Below are 18,602 nucleotides of genomic sequence, written 5' to 3'. Positions count from 1 at the left end.
TCATGTACGTGGTTCAACTAAGTCGATCAACATGTCCATTATCCAGCTTCAGTTAACCCGATGTTCAAAGCCGGGATTTTCCTGTTTCACAAAGGAGGATTCAGTCTCGTTAACTCAAGCCAGACTTGAGAGTCAGGCTCAAGTCAGGCTAGATGCGCGCTCCCGTTTTAGGTGGAAAGCCAGCACGTATCGACGGCAGAGACCCTGATTCTCAACGGCATTGATTGATTAATTGATTTAAGACTTTATTGACAGATTGCAATAGGCTCAATCGCCTCGCCGACAAGTTAAATGCGTTATCTATAGGCTAATTCTAAGTCCCTCATTACCTCAATCAATCAGATTATATTTCTTTAAACTTGCCTGCTGGATTGAATAATCAAATGAGATCTTGCTAGCGAAAATAACTAGTTAACTGTTATACAGAATTACGAGACGGCTTTCTTGCCCATTGATTGATGTATAGTCAATGTTTAACTTATCTCCAATGTGGTCCAACGGGTTGTTCTTTTGACTTCCACACGGACGACCCGGGTTCAAGACCGGGGTCCTTCTTTTTGCAATATAGGAATAATTCAATTTGGTGCACGTTGAGAGCTATATAAAGAATGACATCCTCAATGCATGTAGATTTATAATATTTTAACTTAAAACCAGGCTACTTTGGCGTATAATCATTAATATTATATTCAAAAAAATCATATTGGAAAGACCGGGATTTGAACCCGGATCGCTAGGTTGGCAGACTTGAGCGCTACCGCTGGGCCACTGTGCCAGATGGGATAGATTCATTGTTTATACATTAATGAACGAGAGACCCGTGTTTAGAATATCCCTTATTTTGAATGAAGTTTTATTTCTTTATCCTCATTCATTCATGTGACGTCAACGGCTCATTCAATTTCTCAAATCCGTCAAACAGCGCATCTCATCAGACATCTTAATCCCAGTTACAATTAAAATAACCACATCATGTGTACGTCGCACGAGCGAGCGCCACCGTCGCCACGGTATATATAACGTGCATTATTTAGGACAAAGTGAATTTAATATCAGCATTTTGGGTCTATTTTACATTTCAAAAGCCCCCTCTGGAAGAATGGAGCACAAAAACGTAATTCAGAATGGTATAATGCAGATCGTAGACTGTGGGAATAGTTTCAGGAAACGGGCTGTCACTTCTTTGCGGGGGCGTGGCGATAGTTCAGGCTAACTTGAACTTGAACTCTGCTTTCGAGCAGGCTCAAACTTTTGGATCTGTTGGCATGGTGATCTGGAAAATCCACGTATATGAAACCGGAAAGTCCGGCTAACCCAGTTATCCAGCTAAAGTTATCCGGCTAACTCAGTTATCCAGGTACATGAAACGGGGCCCAGTACAGAACCAAACACACAGTTTTCTTCGTTGGAAGTCCTCTAGTTGTTTCTGTTGGTACATGTGGTGCTGTCAAGGCCCTGGGCCTGCAGGGACTCTCTTTTTGTTTTGGTGCACCACTGATAAGCTTTATTTTTATTTTGATCCAATGCTGCAATAAGTGAAAAAAATAAGCTATATTTCCATGTTGGATATAATGGATATACTGTTAAAAAAGTCATATCCATGTTGGATATAATGGATAGTTGGATACTGTTAAATGAAAAAACAACCTTAACTCATTGGACGCCAGACCCGATGATAGTTGGGTTAACTCGCCATCGCTTGAGCGCCAATCACGAGTATAGTCGGGTTTTAATCGTTATTTATTTTATTAGCGATATCCATTAATTTTCATCCATCCAGCCTGATGTTATCGTTGGGAATGGGTCTGAGCTCGCAAAAGGGCAAATACCGCCCCCTACGCCTTTCGGCTGGTATTGCACTCGACTGGGAATGGTATCGTTTTTTTCTGGGACAATCCAAGCTGTGCGGGCGTGGTTTAAATAATCAGGCGAGGTAACCTGATTTCAACGATATATCTGCAAGGCTGCCCCGCCAACCCCCCCCCCCCCCCCCCCCCCCCTCATATGCAATGCTGTTGAACGTGGCATGGACAGTACTTCAAATGGCGATCAGATAATTGGATTATTTCTTTTGCATTACATCAGATACAAGGTAAGAACATTATATATACATTTGATCGTTGATCTGATATGTATTTCTACCCGATCAACGCTGTATCTGTGTGTGTATGTGTATGTGTGGCTGTTTTCCGTTGGGTGGGAGGAGGGGGGGGAGCGGCGCGCCGGTCTAAACAACATTGCATGCATGCACGAGGAAGGATAATAATTATGATCTAGCGTTGATTTCAGGAAGATTCGATAATCAGCCGAAAAATGACGTGTTTTGTGTATTCCACTAAAGAGCTATTATCGCGTCTTTCTCTGGAATTACTAGAAATCACCGAAACTATACTCGTATTCAAAACGGTATAAAACTGAAATGTACGGATGAAAAAACTATCCGTTTTGTACATATTGACTGCAAGCAACTCACTGATAATCGACGAGTATATTAGACCCATAGCCATAATTTAAGATATATTTTAAGCACTCGCTAATCTCCCACTCCTCCCATTGATTAAAGCGGTTGCCATCTAGACCTATATCGGGCATATAGCTCCGGCGCTGAATGAGTTAAGGGTCAACTTGATTGCATTTTTTTCTTTTATTTTTTCTCTTAATAATAAAAATGCGATCGGCATCCCTACTAAGGGGCGTGTCACTCACTCCGTTGACTTTCTCTTTGGTTGTTGGTGGGGGTTTTGGGTCCAGATAGCGGATCACCTTCCCTCTGGTCGTCCCCAGGACAGGGGCCCTCTCGGTAAGGGGGAGCTGCTGCGTGCGCCTCACATGTCTCTGCGCCAACTGCTCTTCCTGATGGATCTTGGCCACAATATCCTTCCTGTTTGCCTTCTGCCTCTCGTCCAATTCCCTGAGAAGAGCAAAACGAACAACATCACATTATAGAGTAAGCGCCCACACGTGTGCTGTATGGAATAGGAGTAGAGGAGATGGACGTGGGTGAGGAGAGGAGAAGAAAGAAGATGAGAGGAGGAGAGGAAAGAAGAGAGGAGAGGAGATGGACGTGGGAGAGGAGGATAAGAGAAGAGAGGTGAAGACTGGAGTTGGAGAAGAGAAGAGAAGAGACGAGAAGAGAAGAGAAGAGAAGAGAAGAGAAGAGAAGAGAAGAGAAGAGAAGAGAAGAGAAGAGAAGAGAAGAGAAGAGAAGAGAGGAGAAGAGAGGAGAGGAGAGGAGAGGAGAGGAGAGGAGAGGAGAGGAGAGGAGAGGAGAGGAGAGGAGAGTACAGAACCAAACTCACCGTTTTTTTCGTTGGAAGTCCTCTTGTTGTTTCTGTTGGTACATGTGTCTGGTGCTGTCAAGGCCCTGGGCCTGCAGGGACTCTCTAAGTTGTTTCTCCTCCTGCTCCTTCTTCTGGGTGTTTGCCTTGGCTCTGCTTTTTTGGAGCCCCAAACCCTCCTGAAGAAACACAATAAGACTTTATCTGGCTAGATTCATGCTCACTGAATAAGACATGCAGCAACAAATCAAAATCTATTTGGATTGTTGGACATGAGGTGGTATGGACTACTTGGTAGTAGTGTAGTTGATGCAATGCCTTTAGTACCATGATTTTATATATATATATTTTTTTATATTTTAATGGATTGTGATTGTGAATTTAACTGTTTTTAAATTGTTGTACGGCGACCTTGAGTGCCTTGAAAGGCGCCTTATAAATTGAATGCATTATTATTATTATTATTATTATTATTATTATTATTATTATTATTATTATTATTATTATTATTATTATTATTATTATTATTATTATTATTATTATTATTATTATTATTATTATTATTATTATTATTATGGCGTGTTGAAACATGGCCAGGCAGATGTTTGGTCAAACATTTAGTGGCATCTAGATCTAGTAATCCAAATCCAGCAGATTCATTATAACTTTATACACAGAACTTATTTGACACAGAGGAAGCTTTGTTCCATGAAATACATTTCAAGCCCAAATTGTACATTATGTAACAATAATGCAATGGGTACTAACTTACTTACTGGAATGTCCCCCAGTGGCTGGTTTTTGGGTGTTGGTTGCTGCAAAACCTTCTGAATTGTTTCTGAATTAATGTCCCTCCCTTGCCCAATGTGTTAATTCTGAATGACTTTTCTAATTTGGTGTTGTCACTTATGGAAACACAAACTCTTCTTGCTGGGCTGACAGCAGCAAAGAAGCTGGTGGCAATGCACTGGAAACCGCCTCATTTGCTTGCTCTCAGAGCATGGACTTTGACTGGCAGTGCAAATCATTAGAAATTGAGATAAAGATAGTGGTGGGTTCTCTCTTTTTTCTTATGTAGCCTTTATTGTATATTTTTGTATAAATTGTCCCCCTTTATTAAGAATAATGTTAGAATAATAGAATAATGTTTTTGTATGTGTTTACTCTAAATAAATACAAATAAATTATCACAAAAAATAAATACTAAAATGTTTGTTTTTGGTGATTGAAGCTTTTGCCTGCATGTTAAGGTGTGGATTAACACTTTTTTGTCTTGTGACCCCAATATTTTGCCTGTCTGGTGCTACCTGTCTCACTTGGAACCTGGGCAGCAGGCCAGAACTCTGATTACGGGACTCTGTGAGTAAGCTAATGGCATTGCATCAGCTCCACTACTAGCAACTATTTCATACCACTTCATGTCCAAAGATCCAAACTATCCTTTTTTTCTGTGTGGTTTTACAGCTCTGAATAGGGTTGGGATGGATTCCGTTTCAATTAACTGTATTCAGGAACTGTATTTCCGTTCAAATTTCAATACAGAAACTGTTTTGGCATGAAAGGTTTGTACTACCCATTTACCCAACTTATGAACCTAAGTAAATGAGAACAGATGTTCCATCATCAGCAAGTAAGCAAGAAATCTCTTTTTTTTTTGTTTTTTAACTGATTGAATTGAAAGTGAGTGAGAGCCAGCTCTGGTTCATAGGAGCACAGTAGCTTTGGCTACCTAAAGGTACACTCTGTAGTTTTGTAGAGAGAACAGAGAAGAGAAGGGAAAACAAAAATCTCTGGTATACATGTATTATCATAACTGAATAAACACTGAGGCTAGAAAGCGACCTGAAAAGTGACTGTTTTCACTCGTCAAAATGGCAATTTGGTTACAAAGATATTGTCTTCTAGTATCTCCTGGGCTTACGTTTGGTTCACAGTGCCTGAAAATTATTCTGTTTTGATTTATGATGACAGATGATAGAATAATTCAAATATTGTTTCCAAAACGAATAGTGGTAGAGACAAGTGTAAATGTCTCTCCCCAGACTGCATTCTGCACCTACACCTGTTAAGTACTGTAAATTTGCATTGACTACAGATAGTTTCCGTGGAATATTTGCTGCGTTGCAGAGCATGTGAGTGGAGCGGCCGAGAAATCCGCTCTTCGCTCTAGACGTCTGGTTCCGCTCTCATTCGCTCATGTTGGCCCGCCCCCCCAAGTCGCTCTTTACTTTGGACTTAGCAGGATGTGTAGTGACGGTTCACCCTTCTCATTGTTTGAAAATGGCCTTCATGTTTGTACATCGCCACCTGTAACTGAGGGGTACAATTCCCTGACTGTATTGATAAGTATGGTATCATTAAACCACTACCGCTTTATGTACTTTAACTACTGGCCACACAGTACATGATATAGATATGATGAACACTTTCCCACCATGAAACCAAGTCCACACAAATGTATAAATCGAATATTTAATATATAGCAAAGGGTATATACAACGTTCACTTAATGACATTTATGATTTGAATGCACTTGTAAGGCAAATGAGTATTCGTAGGCAAATCAACATTGAATGTCCAATCTCTGGTTACGCAGGAAGCAAGTGTACAACCTGGTTCTTTAGGGAACTATAGCGATGGTACTTTAATGATTATAGCTGGATATACTAAAGGGGGGTCCTGCTGGTTGTAAGTCAGTAGGGGGGGGGGGGGGGTTAGGAGAGCCGCTGGCGATATCCCATCTGGCCAACGATTTCTTGGGAGAATTCAGAGTGCTGAACACGGTGCCCACAGAACCTTGGTCCACAGATGAATACCGTTGGGCCCTCTTGTAGACGGTAGCTGCCGGTCCACAACGAAGAGACGTGAGGCGACCTCACTCGGGTTAGAGCGCCGTCTCACCTGGACTCCTCTCGGGGGTAGTTCCAACACTTACCAGTGTTGGCTGTTATCCATGGCATAAATCAAAGCACCCAAAGCAAGTAGATAATCCAAGCCGTGTAGGGCTCGCCGTCGTCCGGGTAAGGTAATCCAATGTGCAGGTCCACTCGTCCTGGCCCAGAACTCCTCGGATGAAAGCACCACACGTGGTCTGCCCAGCCTGGTTAAGACTCTAGATAACGCGAGGAAACGATGGGGGTACTGCTCACTTTATAACTCTAACCGAACGATGCACCATACATAATAGACTATTATTAACTTAATAGAAATACGTCCCACTCGACGGTATAGTGCCAAACTATGACAATTCAACTATTAATCCACACGATGTCTCAATGCCATTCTGAGGCCAAGTTGACCATACTGCACCACACGTGTATCGTGGGTGAGGCTTAACGTCTTGCCACTAGGTTGGAGGGTAAAGAACTAAGGGCTAAGGGACTAAAAGAAAGTTCTACTTTACTTGCGCCATATATATATGCGCTGTGAACAAATAGTACCATTCGTATTTCGCCAGACGTTTTTCCTACGCGGAACCGGGGCTAGTAACGACATGTTCGTCGGCACGATTGAACTTGAACCAAGGGGCTTGGCTGCTGGCGCCAAGTTCTTGTCCAATGAGAGAATGAAACTATTATGGGCTGTTAGTAGACTAAAGGGATATTCAGTGTATATGTACAAGGAATATACAAGGGATATCAAACGATATACAAATACTATTAAATATATATCCATAAATAAATATATATATTCGGTTTAATCTGATCCTTCACAACAGCCGCCCCCTAATTAGTCCCACCTAATTAGCTAAGCAGAGACAGATTAACCGCACTGTCTACCACTCAAGGTCCGCTGTAAGGGTCAGTCAACTCACAAAGTCATGGGGTCATGGTCGTCATCGATAGTGTCTGGGAGTCTGGGCAGTTCTATTAGCCTCGCCACGGGTCGTGTGTAAGTTCGCCCTTGGACGAGCACCTCAGCTGCTCGGACCTTGCCATCGGCACCGGTGATCACTTTGCTTACGCGGCCAGCCGGCCACATAGCTCTGGGTAGTGACTGGTCGATAATCATGACGACTGTTCCTTCTGTCAAATTGTCTCTCTCTTTTACCCACTTCTGGCGGGTCTGTAGAGACGGTAGGTAGTGGAGTAGAAAGCTGTTCCAAAACTTGTCAGCTAGTACTTGACTGTACCTCCACATTCTTCGGCCGTTCGCTTCTTCAGGCCTGTACATTGTCTGGGGTAGCGCGGGGTCCAGCCGCCCCATCAAGAGTGTGTTGGGGGTGACTGGGTCGACATCTGCTATATCACTGGAGACGTAGCCGAGGGGCTTGGAGTTCAATACTCCCTCGATCTCCGTGAGGACTGTCATTAGGACTTCTTCCGCTACAGTCTGGGCCCCAAGCACGGCGTACAGGGCTGTCTTTATAGAACGTACTTCTCGTTCCCAGGTTCCACCGAAGTGGGGTGCGTTCGGGGGATTAAACTGGAAGTCAATCTGGGATGGAGCGAGGTGGGTCTTAAGTTCTGGGCCCATAGCTTGGAAGCTCTCTCTCAGCTCTCTTTCTCCGCCTTTGAAGTTTGTCCCGTGATCAGACAACAATGTAGACGGTTTTCCTTTCCGTGATGTGAATCTTCGGAAGGCCATAAGGAATGAGTCTGTGCTCATGGTCGGAAGGAGTTCGATATGTATCGCTCTGGTGGTCATGCATTTGAATACAATACCCCACCGCTTCTCGGTTCCTCTTCCTTTCTTTATATACAACGGGCCAAAACAGTCCATGCCTGTGGAGTGGAATGGCTTGTCGCCGAGTCGGAGGCGACAGGGAGGTAGGTCAGCCATCCGGGGTATGCTGGGCTGCGCGCGCCACTTTCGGCAGTCTAGACAGGTTCGCTGGAAGCGTCGCACTGCTTCTCTCCCTTGAAGTATCCAATAGCGACGTCTGATCTCCGCGAAGACTCTCTCTGCTCCTGCGTGGTGTACATCCTCGTCGTATTTCTTTATGATCAGCTCTGTGACCTTGTGTCGGCTGTTCAAGACTATCGGGTACTTAACGTCATCCGGTAGATTGGGGGCCCTCCGCAGACGACCACCCACTCTGATGAGATTATGGGCGTCGCTCTCGGGTGCCAGGTGGAGCAATCTGCTGTCTGATGGGACGGGCTTTCCTCCCTGTAGACAGTCTAGCTCGTCGGGGAACGAGTCTCTCTGGGCTCGTTGTAGTAGAAGAAGTTCTGCTTCTTCGTAGTCAGCTGCTGAAATGTCAGTGGTGGGCTGAATCTCTGGGTGGTGCCACAGGAATGTCTTTAGCTGCGCACTCTGTAGGGTAATGCAATCATCTATGTTGGGGTCTGTGGAGGCGACTGTGCTCATTCCACAGAACATAGGTTTCTTGTTCTCAGCCTCCTCTTTACTCGCTTCCCGCGGGGTGGGCGTAGGCCACTCTTCTTCCGGGAGCTTGAGGAACTCTGGTCCGTCACTGTAGATGTTGCGACGGGTGAGGTCATCTAGGGACATTCCCCGGGTGATGACGTCAGCTGGGTTGTGTTTGGTGTCCACATACCGCCAGCTCGCTGTTTCTGTTAACTCTTGAATCTCGGTGACTCTGACTCCCACGAAGACTTTGTATCTGCATGAATCAGACTTGATCCATGTGAGTACTGTCGTGGAATCTGACCACAAGATTGTTCTGTGCACCGGAATGGTGAGTTCACGTTGGATTAACGTGGCTAGATGCGCTCCTGCTAGGGCTGCGCAGAGCTCTAGACGCGGGATAGATTGTTGCTTTCGTGGGGCTATTCTTGAGCGAGCCAGGATGAAAGCAGTGTGTATCTCTCCTCCCTTCTCTTGGGCACGCAAGTAGGCCACCGATCCATAGGCTACTTCGGAGGCGTCACTGAAGACGTGTAGATCCATCTTGCATGTCTCTGGCCTCACTGTGGGTGGGAAGTAGCTGCGGCGTATATTGACGCCTGGGAGTGAGCGGAGCTCCGTCTCCCACTCTCTCCATGTGGAGGCAAGGGGTGCGGGTATTGGGTCGTCCCAGCCCTGGTCCTTGTCCCATAGTGCTCGTACAATCATCTTTGCCCTGGTGGTGTAAGGTAGAATACATCCCAACGGGTCATATTGTCTGGCGAGTGTTCTGTACACACTCCGTCTGGTGGTCGGTATCGCCGTCGACCTTCCCTGCTCCGTGGTCAGGGGTTTGTGTCTATAGTGGAGCGAGTCTGTTTTGAAGCGCCAGACTAGTCCTAGTGTAATTTCTTGGGCTTCTCCTGGGATTGTCGCCATCCAGGTCTCGCTGCTGGCAGCCTTGTCCGCGGGGGAGAGGCTGCGCAATACGCGCGGGTCGCTGCTGGCCCACTGCCTGAGATCAAAGCCGCCTTTGATCAGAGAGGCGCGTAGCTTGAGTAGGAGAGCCTCGGCTTCTTCTTGAGTCGAAACGCTTTGTAAACAGTTGTCCACGTAGAAACTGTTCTTCACACTGTGTCGGACCTCTTCATCTGCTGCTGGGTCCTCTGCGACGTGTTTCTGCAGTGCAAATGTAGCACAGCACGGGCTGCATGTGGTTCCGAAGGGGAGGACTTCCCATTGGTAGATGGCTGGGTGCTCATCTCCGATCCTCTCTCTCCATAGGAACCGCAGTAGGGGCTTATCCTCCTCCACTAGTCTCACCTGCAGGAACATCCCTTTGATATCCCCGCTGATAGCCACCTTGTCCTGGCGGAAGCGTAGTAGCACGCCTAGTAGAGAGGGGCCGAGTGTGGGGCCGGGCAAGAGCTCTTTATTCAGATTCTGGGATCCGATCTGGTAGCTGCAGTTAAACACAATGCGATCCTTGCCGTTGTGGTGGACCTTGTGGTGCGGCACGTACCATGATTCGGTCGTCTGATCGGCCTCTTTAATGTCAATCTTCATTACGTGTCTCGCTGTGATTAGCTTCTCAATCTCAGCGAGGTACACACTCTCTTGAGCGGGGTCTTTGGCTAGGCGCCGCTCTGTGTTCAATAGATACCGCTCTGTAGCTTCTTTCGTGGCGTGAAAGGTGGGCATTCCCTCTCGCCTCAGGAGTGGAGTTGCGTATCTCATCACTCCACCGACTGTGACTCTCTTTGTCCCTTGCTCGAGGAGGTTTATGGCATAAATGTCTTCTTTAGAACGAATGTCTTTCTTTTCGTTCTTAAAGGGCATTGTCTCTAGTGTCCATAGCCTCTCGACATGCTGCAGGAGAGTGGTGTCTTCCTCTGTCACTCTGGAGTGGAGGCAGCTAGTGGCTGCTGTTCGGTTGAGAGATTTAGCGAGGGGGCCTTGTAGTGTCCATCCTAGGCGGGTCTCGACTGCTGCAGGACAGCCTCTGGGTCCTGTATGGACCCGGTCTATCGGGACTATGAGGTCTGCATGGTCGGAGCCTATCAGCAGGGTCGGGGTGGCGCCGTCTATGAGCGGGATAGGTAGTTGACGCAGGTGCACATATTTATCCATCAGTTTGGCGATGGGGTAGGTGTACTGTGATAGTCCTATTTCTTGGCTGGTGAAAGCATTTGTAATCCTATACCGTCGCTCTGGCTGCCCGCTTGCTGCGATAGTGAAGGAGACATTCTCGCCTTTTATCGTCTTTAAATCTCTTCTTATTGTCCGAATCGTCATTTGGTTCTCGCTCCCCCGCAGTCCCAGCTGGGCCGCAGCGGACGCGAGCAGAAGGGTCTTCTCTGACCCGTCATCAAGGACGGCGTAAGTGTCCATGACTTTATCTTGGTAGCTCAATGTTACACGGACTACCTTTAAGAGCACTTGGGCGCCGCTGCTGCTGGCGGGGTCAATGTACATGACACTTGCCTTGGTGCTGCTCGATGGTGCAGGTGCAGGCTTTCTTCTGTTACTGTCGTGTAGGACATCTAGGTGGGCTCCGTCACACCGACTGCACCTCTTCTTTAGGCGGCACTCGGCTGCCATGTGACTGCGCGCACATCGGTAACAGCGCCTGTTGGACTTTATCCATTGACTCACTTCTTCTGCATTCATCTTTGTGAACAGGTCACATTGTGACAGCCAGTGTTCCTTCTCGCAGTACGGGCACACCATCTTCCACTTCTCTTTTCTCGAGGGGGTACTGTGGTTCTTACTGCTCTGTACTGATTCTGATTGGTGCATGACAGTCACCGATCTTCTTCCATCGTTTATTCTCCTGGGTCCCTCTCTGGAGCTTGGTGTGCTCCGCACGAACGTATCCAGTCGTAAGCTGCTGACTTCTCTCGCCAGGAAGTCGGCTAGATCGAGGAGGGATGGTTCGGGACCGTTAGGATCACGGTGGTCTCTCTGCCGCCTAAAGCGCTCTTGTCTGGCGGGTGGCAGCTTCTCTAAAATCCTCTCGACGTTAGAGTTGGCGTATAGCTCGTGCATACCCTTTTCTCGTTGCGCTCCCAGCATCCCTACCAGGGACTGCACTTTTATAGACAGGTCGTCTAATGAGCGATTGTCTGTTGCTGGGGGTAGGCGGTCAATATGCCTTATCTCTTGGATTACGTAATCCCATATACGTCCATATCTCTGGTCCAGCGCTGCTAGAGCCGCGGTGTATGGGGTCATAGAGGTGGCATAGGCTAGCGCTATATTGTGCGCTCGGGGTACTTTCAGGTGCTTCAGTAATATTGCATACTTGTGGCGTTCATCAGCGACATCCACCATCATTGTCTCTAAGCACATCCGGAGCTCCGTGTACTGTGCTCGATTCTCATAGGTGAAGTCTGGAAACGTCGGTGTACCAATGTATGACGCCGTGGATGGCTGATACATCGGCGAGCGTTGGGGGAGAGGCCTCCTAGGCGAGTCTCCTCTTGCGCCTCTCTGTGGGCTGGTACCGGCAGGGTACCATGGCCCGCTGGTCCAGGTGCTATTCCTCTGGGCTGGTCGTGCGTCGTGCTCACCCGTGAATAGAGTCGGGGGTCTGTAGCGCAGCGCCGTGGGGGTATAGCCTGGGCTGTACTGGACCTCCTGGTCCGGTGGAGTACTGTGCTGTCGTCGGGCTTGGTTCTCCTCCTCTCCCTCTTCTTCTTCTATCAGGTCCTCTAGATCCTGTAGTCGTTTATTTAGCTTCTCCGCAGTGTATGCTGCTCCTTCCTTGTAGCTGGGTCTCGCTTGGACCGGTCGGGGAAGGGGGTCTGCGGGGGGTATAGGCTTGGTCTGTTGGTCAAGTTCAGGGTCGCTTGCTCGGTTAGGAGACGCTGCCCTTGACTGTTGTCTCGACGAGTTCCTTGAACCCCTGGCGGAGGGAGAGGGTGTTGCCTTGAGGATCAGCTGCTCCATTAGCTGCGCTTGTAACTTGTCACGCTCGGCTTGTAGTCTGTCGCGCTCGCCCTGTAGTCTGTCGCGCTCGGTTTCGCGCTGGATGAGAGCGAGGTTGCGCTCTGTTTCTCTTTGGGCACCGGCAGCGGCACGCTGGGTGTCTGCTCGGTCTCTTGCCATATTCTCTTCCGTCTGAAGGCGTCTCATCTCCAGGCGTATGCGCTCCTCTTCGCTCCGTTGCTGTGTCTGGAGTCGATCGCGTTCACCCTGAAGTCGATCGCGTTCACCCTGGAGTCGATCGCGTTCGGTAGAGGCTGTCAGGCTGACGAGGAACGCCTGTGATAGCATCCTCTCCGCTTCGCTGGGGGAAGACGGTTGTAGAGGTGAGCCGCTCCTGGCTGTACTCGTTGGGGAGTCCTGGAGCTCTATCTCCTCGGCGCTCTCCTCATCTTGTTCCGTGCAGAGTTCTCTCTCTGTAGGGTTGTCTTCCTCCCGGGGCTGGTCGGGGACTACTTCTTCGGTATTGGCGGGGGGTAAAGGCATGTCAGCTCCCTCCTGGTCCCCACCGTGAGCTTGGTCAGTTACATTAGAACCCACTAGGGCCTCTGTGGTCGGGGTAACCTGGTCGTTAAGGTCAGACATAATTTTACTTTCTACTTTTACCGCGTTTACCGTTTGTAGAAGGCTAGGTAGTTGACTGACAGCGTAAACCTCTAAGTACTAGGGTGTCTGTCGTCTGCGCCGCGGGCGTTCTACGTTAGGAGGACCGTTTCGTGGAGTGTTCATCATAGGCCATTTCAATATTAATAACACTATATTAATATTACACTAGTTACCCTCCGGCTCGAAGGACCAATTGTAACTGAGGGGTACAATTCCCTGACTGTATTGATAAGTATGGTATCATTAAACCACTACCGCTTTATGTACTTTAACTACTGGCCACACAGTACATGATATAGATATGATGAACACTTTCCCACCATGAAACCAAGTCCACACAAATGTATAAATCGAATATTTAATATATAGCAAAGGGTATATACAACGTTCACTTAATGACATTTATGATTTGAATGCACTTGTAAGGCAAATGAGTATTCGTAGGCAAATCAACATTGAATGTCCAATCTCTGGTTACGCAGGAAGCAAGTGTACAACCTGGTTCTTTAGGGAACTATAGCGATGGTACTTTAATGATTATAGCTGGATATACTAAAGGGGGGTCCTGCTGGTTGTAAGTCAGTAGGGGGGGGGGGGTTAGGAGAGCCGCTGGCGATATCCCATCTGGCCAACGATTTCTTGGGAGAATTCAGAGTGCTGAACACGGTGCCCACAGAACCTTGGTCCACAGATGAATACCGTTGGGCCCTCTTGTAGACGGTAGCTGCCGGTCCACAACGAAGAGACGTGAGGCGACCTCACTCGGGTTAGAGCGCCGTCTCACCTGGACTCCTCTCGGGGGTAGTTCCAACACTTACCAGTGTTGGCTGTTATCCATGGCATAAATCAAAGCACCCAAAGCAAGTAGATAATCCAAGCCGTGTAGGGCTCACCGTCGTCCGGGTAAGGTAATCCAATGTGCAGGTCCACTCGTCCTGGCCCAGAACTCCTCGGATGAAAGCACCACACGTGGTCTGCCCAGCCTGGTTAAGACTCTAGATAACGCGAGGAAACGATGGGGGTACTGCTCACTTTATAACTCTAACCGAACGATGCACCATACATAATAGACTATTATTAACTTAATAGAAATACGTCCCACTCGACGGTATAGTGCCAAACTATGACAATTCAACTATTAATCCACACGATGTCTCAATGCCATTCTGAGGCCAAGTTGACCATACTGCACCACACGTGTATCGTGGGTGAGGCTTAACGTCTTGCCACTAGGTTGGAGGGTAAAGAACTAAGGGCTAAGGGACTAAAAGAAAGTTATACTTTACTTGCGCCATATATATATATGCGCTGTGAACAAATAGTACCATTCGTATTTCGCCAGACGTATTCCTACGCGGAACCGGGGCTAGTAACGACATGTTCGTCGGCACGATTGAACTTGAACCAAGGGGCTTGGCTGCTGGCGCCAAGTTCTTGTCCAATGAGAGAATGAAACTATTATGGGCTGTTAGTAGACTAAAGGGATATTCAGTGTATATGTACAAGGAATATACAAGGGATATCAAACGATATACAAATACTATTAAATATATATCCATAAATAAATATATATATTCGGTTTAATCTGATCCTTCACAACACCACCTATTGCTTTGGCATTGTACTACATGTATATTACATCAGTTTCTGTGTGATCGTGTGCACTGAGCGGCTCGGAGCGGAGGAGAGCTCTCGCTTCGGAGTCGCTCGGACCCATTTAAAAACCCACTCCACGCTCACTTCAAAATCCACCGCTCCGCTCGCGCTCCGCTCCGCTCACATGCTCTGCTGCGTTGCTAGGCAACAACTAGGACTGCAGATGACTATCAGACTTGCTGCTAAAACATGGCAAAGATGAGCAGTTATTACACTGTTTAGTGAAATAATAATAATAATAATAATAATAATAATAATAATAATAATAATAATAATAATAATAATAATAATAATAATAATAATAATAATAATAATAATAATAATAATAATAACTTAGTTTTGTATAGCGCCTTTCATGAAACCCAAGAAATAATCCTCTTTTTCTCTGTCTGGATGCTCCAACTAATATCTAATATCTAGGACCATACCGGTGTCATTTAGACTTCTTTCCATCACCAGAGATTGTCCCTGTCCCTGTTAATAGATGTATAAAAGTGTATGTTTTGGTAGCCTACCTTTCACTTTTCACAACAACATTCCATTGATGTTGAAAGGATGTGGAAATAAACTCCATGAAACTTGAAAGTCACTAGGTATAGGTAATGTTCACTAACATTACTGTATTACTCTGGCTTTCTGCTCATCCGCTCCCAGTCTGTGGAATGCTCTCCCTGACCTCCCGAGAGCACCACAGACTGTGGATGCTTTTAAAAAGGGCCTAAAAACTAATCTTTTTAATAGAGCCTTTCGTTGATTTTTATCTAGTTTTAGCTCCACACATTTTATGTCCTTTTACCAGTTTTAGCCCTTCTTATGTTTTTTTCCTACTCTTTTACTCGTTCTAGTGTTCTTTTTACTCCTTACTAGTGTTAGTCTTATTTTACATTCTCTTTTTTAATCTCTTGCTAGCTTTGTACTTTTACAATGTAGTGCTTTGAGATTTGCTCCACAACTATAAAGCGCCCTACAAATCAAATATATTATTATTATTATTATTATTACTCTACTACAATACATTCAAATTCACACATCAATTGGGTGCACCTGGGAGTTAATAACAAACATACCCAACCGAATGTGGAATCTCATGGCTTTTAGTAGTGTAGTAGTTTTAGAAAGTAAAAAAAAAAAAAATGGCAGTTGAAAAAAGGTAATAAATTGCAATATATCACAATATTACAGCATCATGCCTCTAGTATCGTGATAATATTGTATTGTGGGGCCTCTGGTGATTCCCACCTCCACCACAGAGTGAGTGACATACGCTATATGGTAGCTTACTTGGGTGGTTGCTATGTTAGCCTTCAGTGACTTCACAGCCTGCACCCTCCTCTCCTGCACTTCTCTGGTCTGCTGGACCTTGGCTGCCTCCTCCTCATGCATCCTGGACACAACACAGGTACATACCAACACAGACATAGTACATACCAACAGATATAGTACATACCAACACAGATATAGTACATACCAACATTCCCCTTTAAAAATAAACTGCCTTTTTTAAATTATTGTATCACTATTGGGTACCATCGTAATCATCAAGAAGTTTAATTAAGCATTACATCACGTGCAGGAGTGGGTTATGATAATTAGACTAATTATCTAATTATCATAACCCACGACTGCGCGTGGTGTAATGGCTTTTATACAACTGGCGCATTCATCCAACCTTATTGCTATACAATAAACACACATTAATTGAAGATTTATTGACAAAACCATCCGCAGAAAAAGTAGTTCCAAAAAAAAGAAGACGTTGCCTCCGTGTGTAGAAGCAGCTCTGTTTCAAGGCATTCCATCTAAGAATGAGGTGAGCGTGGGTTATGGGATTGATTGATTGAAAATGTTATTACAGATAGACAGTGCTTACATCTTTATACAATTGCCCTCCTATAGGAGGCAATTATTTTTTTTGAACCTAGTAGGTTAAAAGAAAGAAGAGAATTTGCCTCCCTATAGCAGGAGGCAATTTCTTTTAACCTACTTTCTACAGCTCGGAGGTGCGCTGTTTTAAGTGAGCGTGGTTTATTGGATTGATTGATTGATTGATTGATTGATTGATTGATTGATTGAACATTTTATTAATGTCCGCCTTGTTTCGAACTGGTTATGCTTAGGCCCTCTTTCGAAGTCACCCTCTTTCGAAGTCGGTTATGCTTAGAGTTTGGAATCAGGGCTGGTGGTCTATCGCCCTGCTCTAAAGATAAACTCTAAGCATAACCATAATTCGAAAGAGGGCCTAAGCATAACCAGTTCGAAACAAGGCGGACATTAATACAATTTTCAATCAATCAATCCAATAACCCACGCTCACTTAAAACAGCGCACCTCCGAGCTGCTTCTATAGAAAGTAGGTTCAAAAAGAAAATTTGCTATAGGGAGGCAACTTCTCTTATTTTTTTTTTTTTTTTTAAACCTACTAGGTTAAAAAAATATATTTGCCTCCTATAGGGCGTGAGCGTGTGTTATTGGTTTGATTGATTGATTGCTTGACCATTTTATTAAGAGTGAAATGAATGTCCTTTTGACGAATGGCATCTAACAACAGACTTCCCGCGATTTATATTTTGTTCCACAATTACTCATGACCCACCAATTACATAATCCAACATTGTGTAAGAAACTAACACATTTGGGGCGCCCCAGTGGCGAACCACATAGCGCGCTCAGCCGCGACACGGCTGACCTGGGTTCAATTCCCGAACCCGTCGTTATTTGCCGAACGACAGAATCGTTTTTGAATTAGTCGTTATGGCGCTTTCAACACATCCATTCGTAAAGATTATTGTCCGCCATCTTGGTTTTTCCTATCAAAAAGTCGAACTGGCGGAGTGATTGTAATTCGGTTGTGGGCAGGTTCTGGGATCACGAGCGTGGGTTATAAGAAATAACCACATCTAACTTGACTGTTTCAGCCAATCAGAATCGAGAAATTTGCATGCCATTGTATAAAGGAAGTTGACACGTGACTTGCTGTTTACATACTAACACACAGCAGCACTAATGAGCGCTACATGTAGCCCAAAGCTTCTGGGCTCATTGCAGTAAGATATTCCTTTTCATGTTTATGCAATACTGATTGACATAACCAGCTTGAAAGCAACTGGGGTTCTGTACCTTTTGAGGGTTTCCTTCAAGTACTTGTCAGTACTTGTCACTTTGCTGTCGCTGGTCGGAGCCTGTTCCATGTTCCTCTGATGCTCTGCCACCACCCTCTTGTGCATGACGACTGCCTCTTTTCTATCCACACACACACACACACACACACACACACACACACACACACACACACACACACACACACACACACACACACACACACACACACACACACACACACACACACACACCCAAAAAGACGCATACAAAATACACACACACATACTCAGACACAAAAAACACAGACACACAGAATCAATCTTTACACAGCAATCCTCTTAGCACTAAAAAATGATGGCCTCTTAGCACTCAAAATGTAACAGCTTCCCTGTATTTCAGTAAAGACATACAGTAAGTGTACATGCTAACACATGTACCATCTTGTGCCTGAGCAAAGATCAATACAAAATCTCCTGAAACTAATCTGCTAAATGAAAAAAAATAAAACACAATTGTATTGTATCATCCCTCGAGTACAAGAAAATCAATACAGAACAAAATCCTCCAATAAACTTGTGTTCTGGAGTAATACTGCAGCACTGTGGCCTGTTTTTATCTTGCTTAAGTGGACACATCGATCATTTATAATTAGTGTGGGTGACCCCACACTATTATAATTTATAC

The 18,602-nt window shown here is 45.6% G+C and overlaps 1 protein-coding gene across 1 annotated transcript in view; it reads right to left on the bottom strand.

Moving 5' to 3' along the window:
• The window catches only part of cfap74 (cilia and flagella associated protein 74), a gene marked incomplete at both ends in the record, with an annotated part of 422,090 nt that overhangs the window by 339,089 nt on the left and 64,399 nt on the right, over positions 1–18,602 (bottom strand). Inside the window, 3 exons of the mRNA XM_084333450.1 lie at positions 2,688–2,911; positions 3,300–3,457; positions 16,101–16,203. Coding sequence (XP_084189576.1) covers positions 2,688–2,911; positions 3,300–3,457; positions 16,101–16,203 — 485 coding nt within the window. The remainder of the gene's footprint in view (positions 1–2,687; positions 2,912–3,299; positions 3,458–16,100; positions 16,204–18,602) is intronic.

This window comes from Notolepis coatsorum (assembly GCF_963971535.1).
Source record: "Notolepis coatsorum genome assembly, chromosome: 17".
Classification (NCBI taxonomy): Eukaryota; Metazoa; Chordata; class Actinopteri; order Aulopiformes; family Paralepididae; genus Notolepis; species Notolepis coatsorum.
Note: the sequence above shows the minus strand (reverse complement) of the source record. Positions and strands in the feature narration are given on the sequence as shown.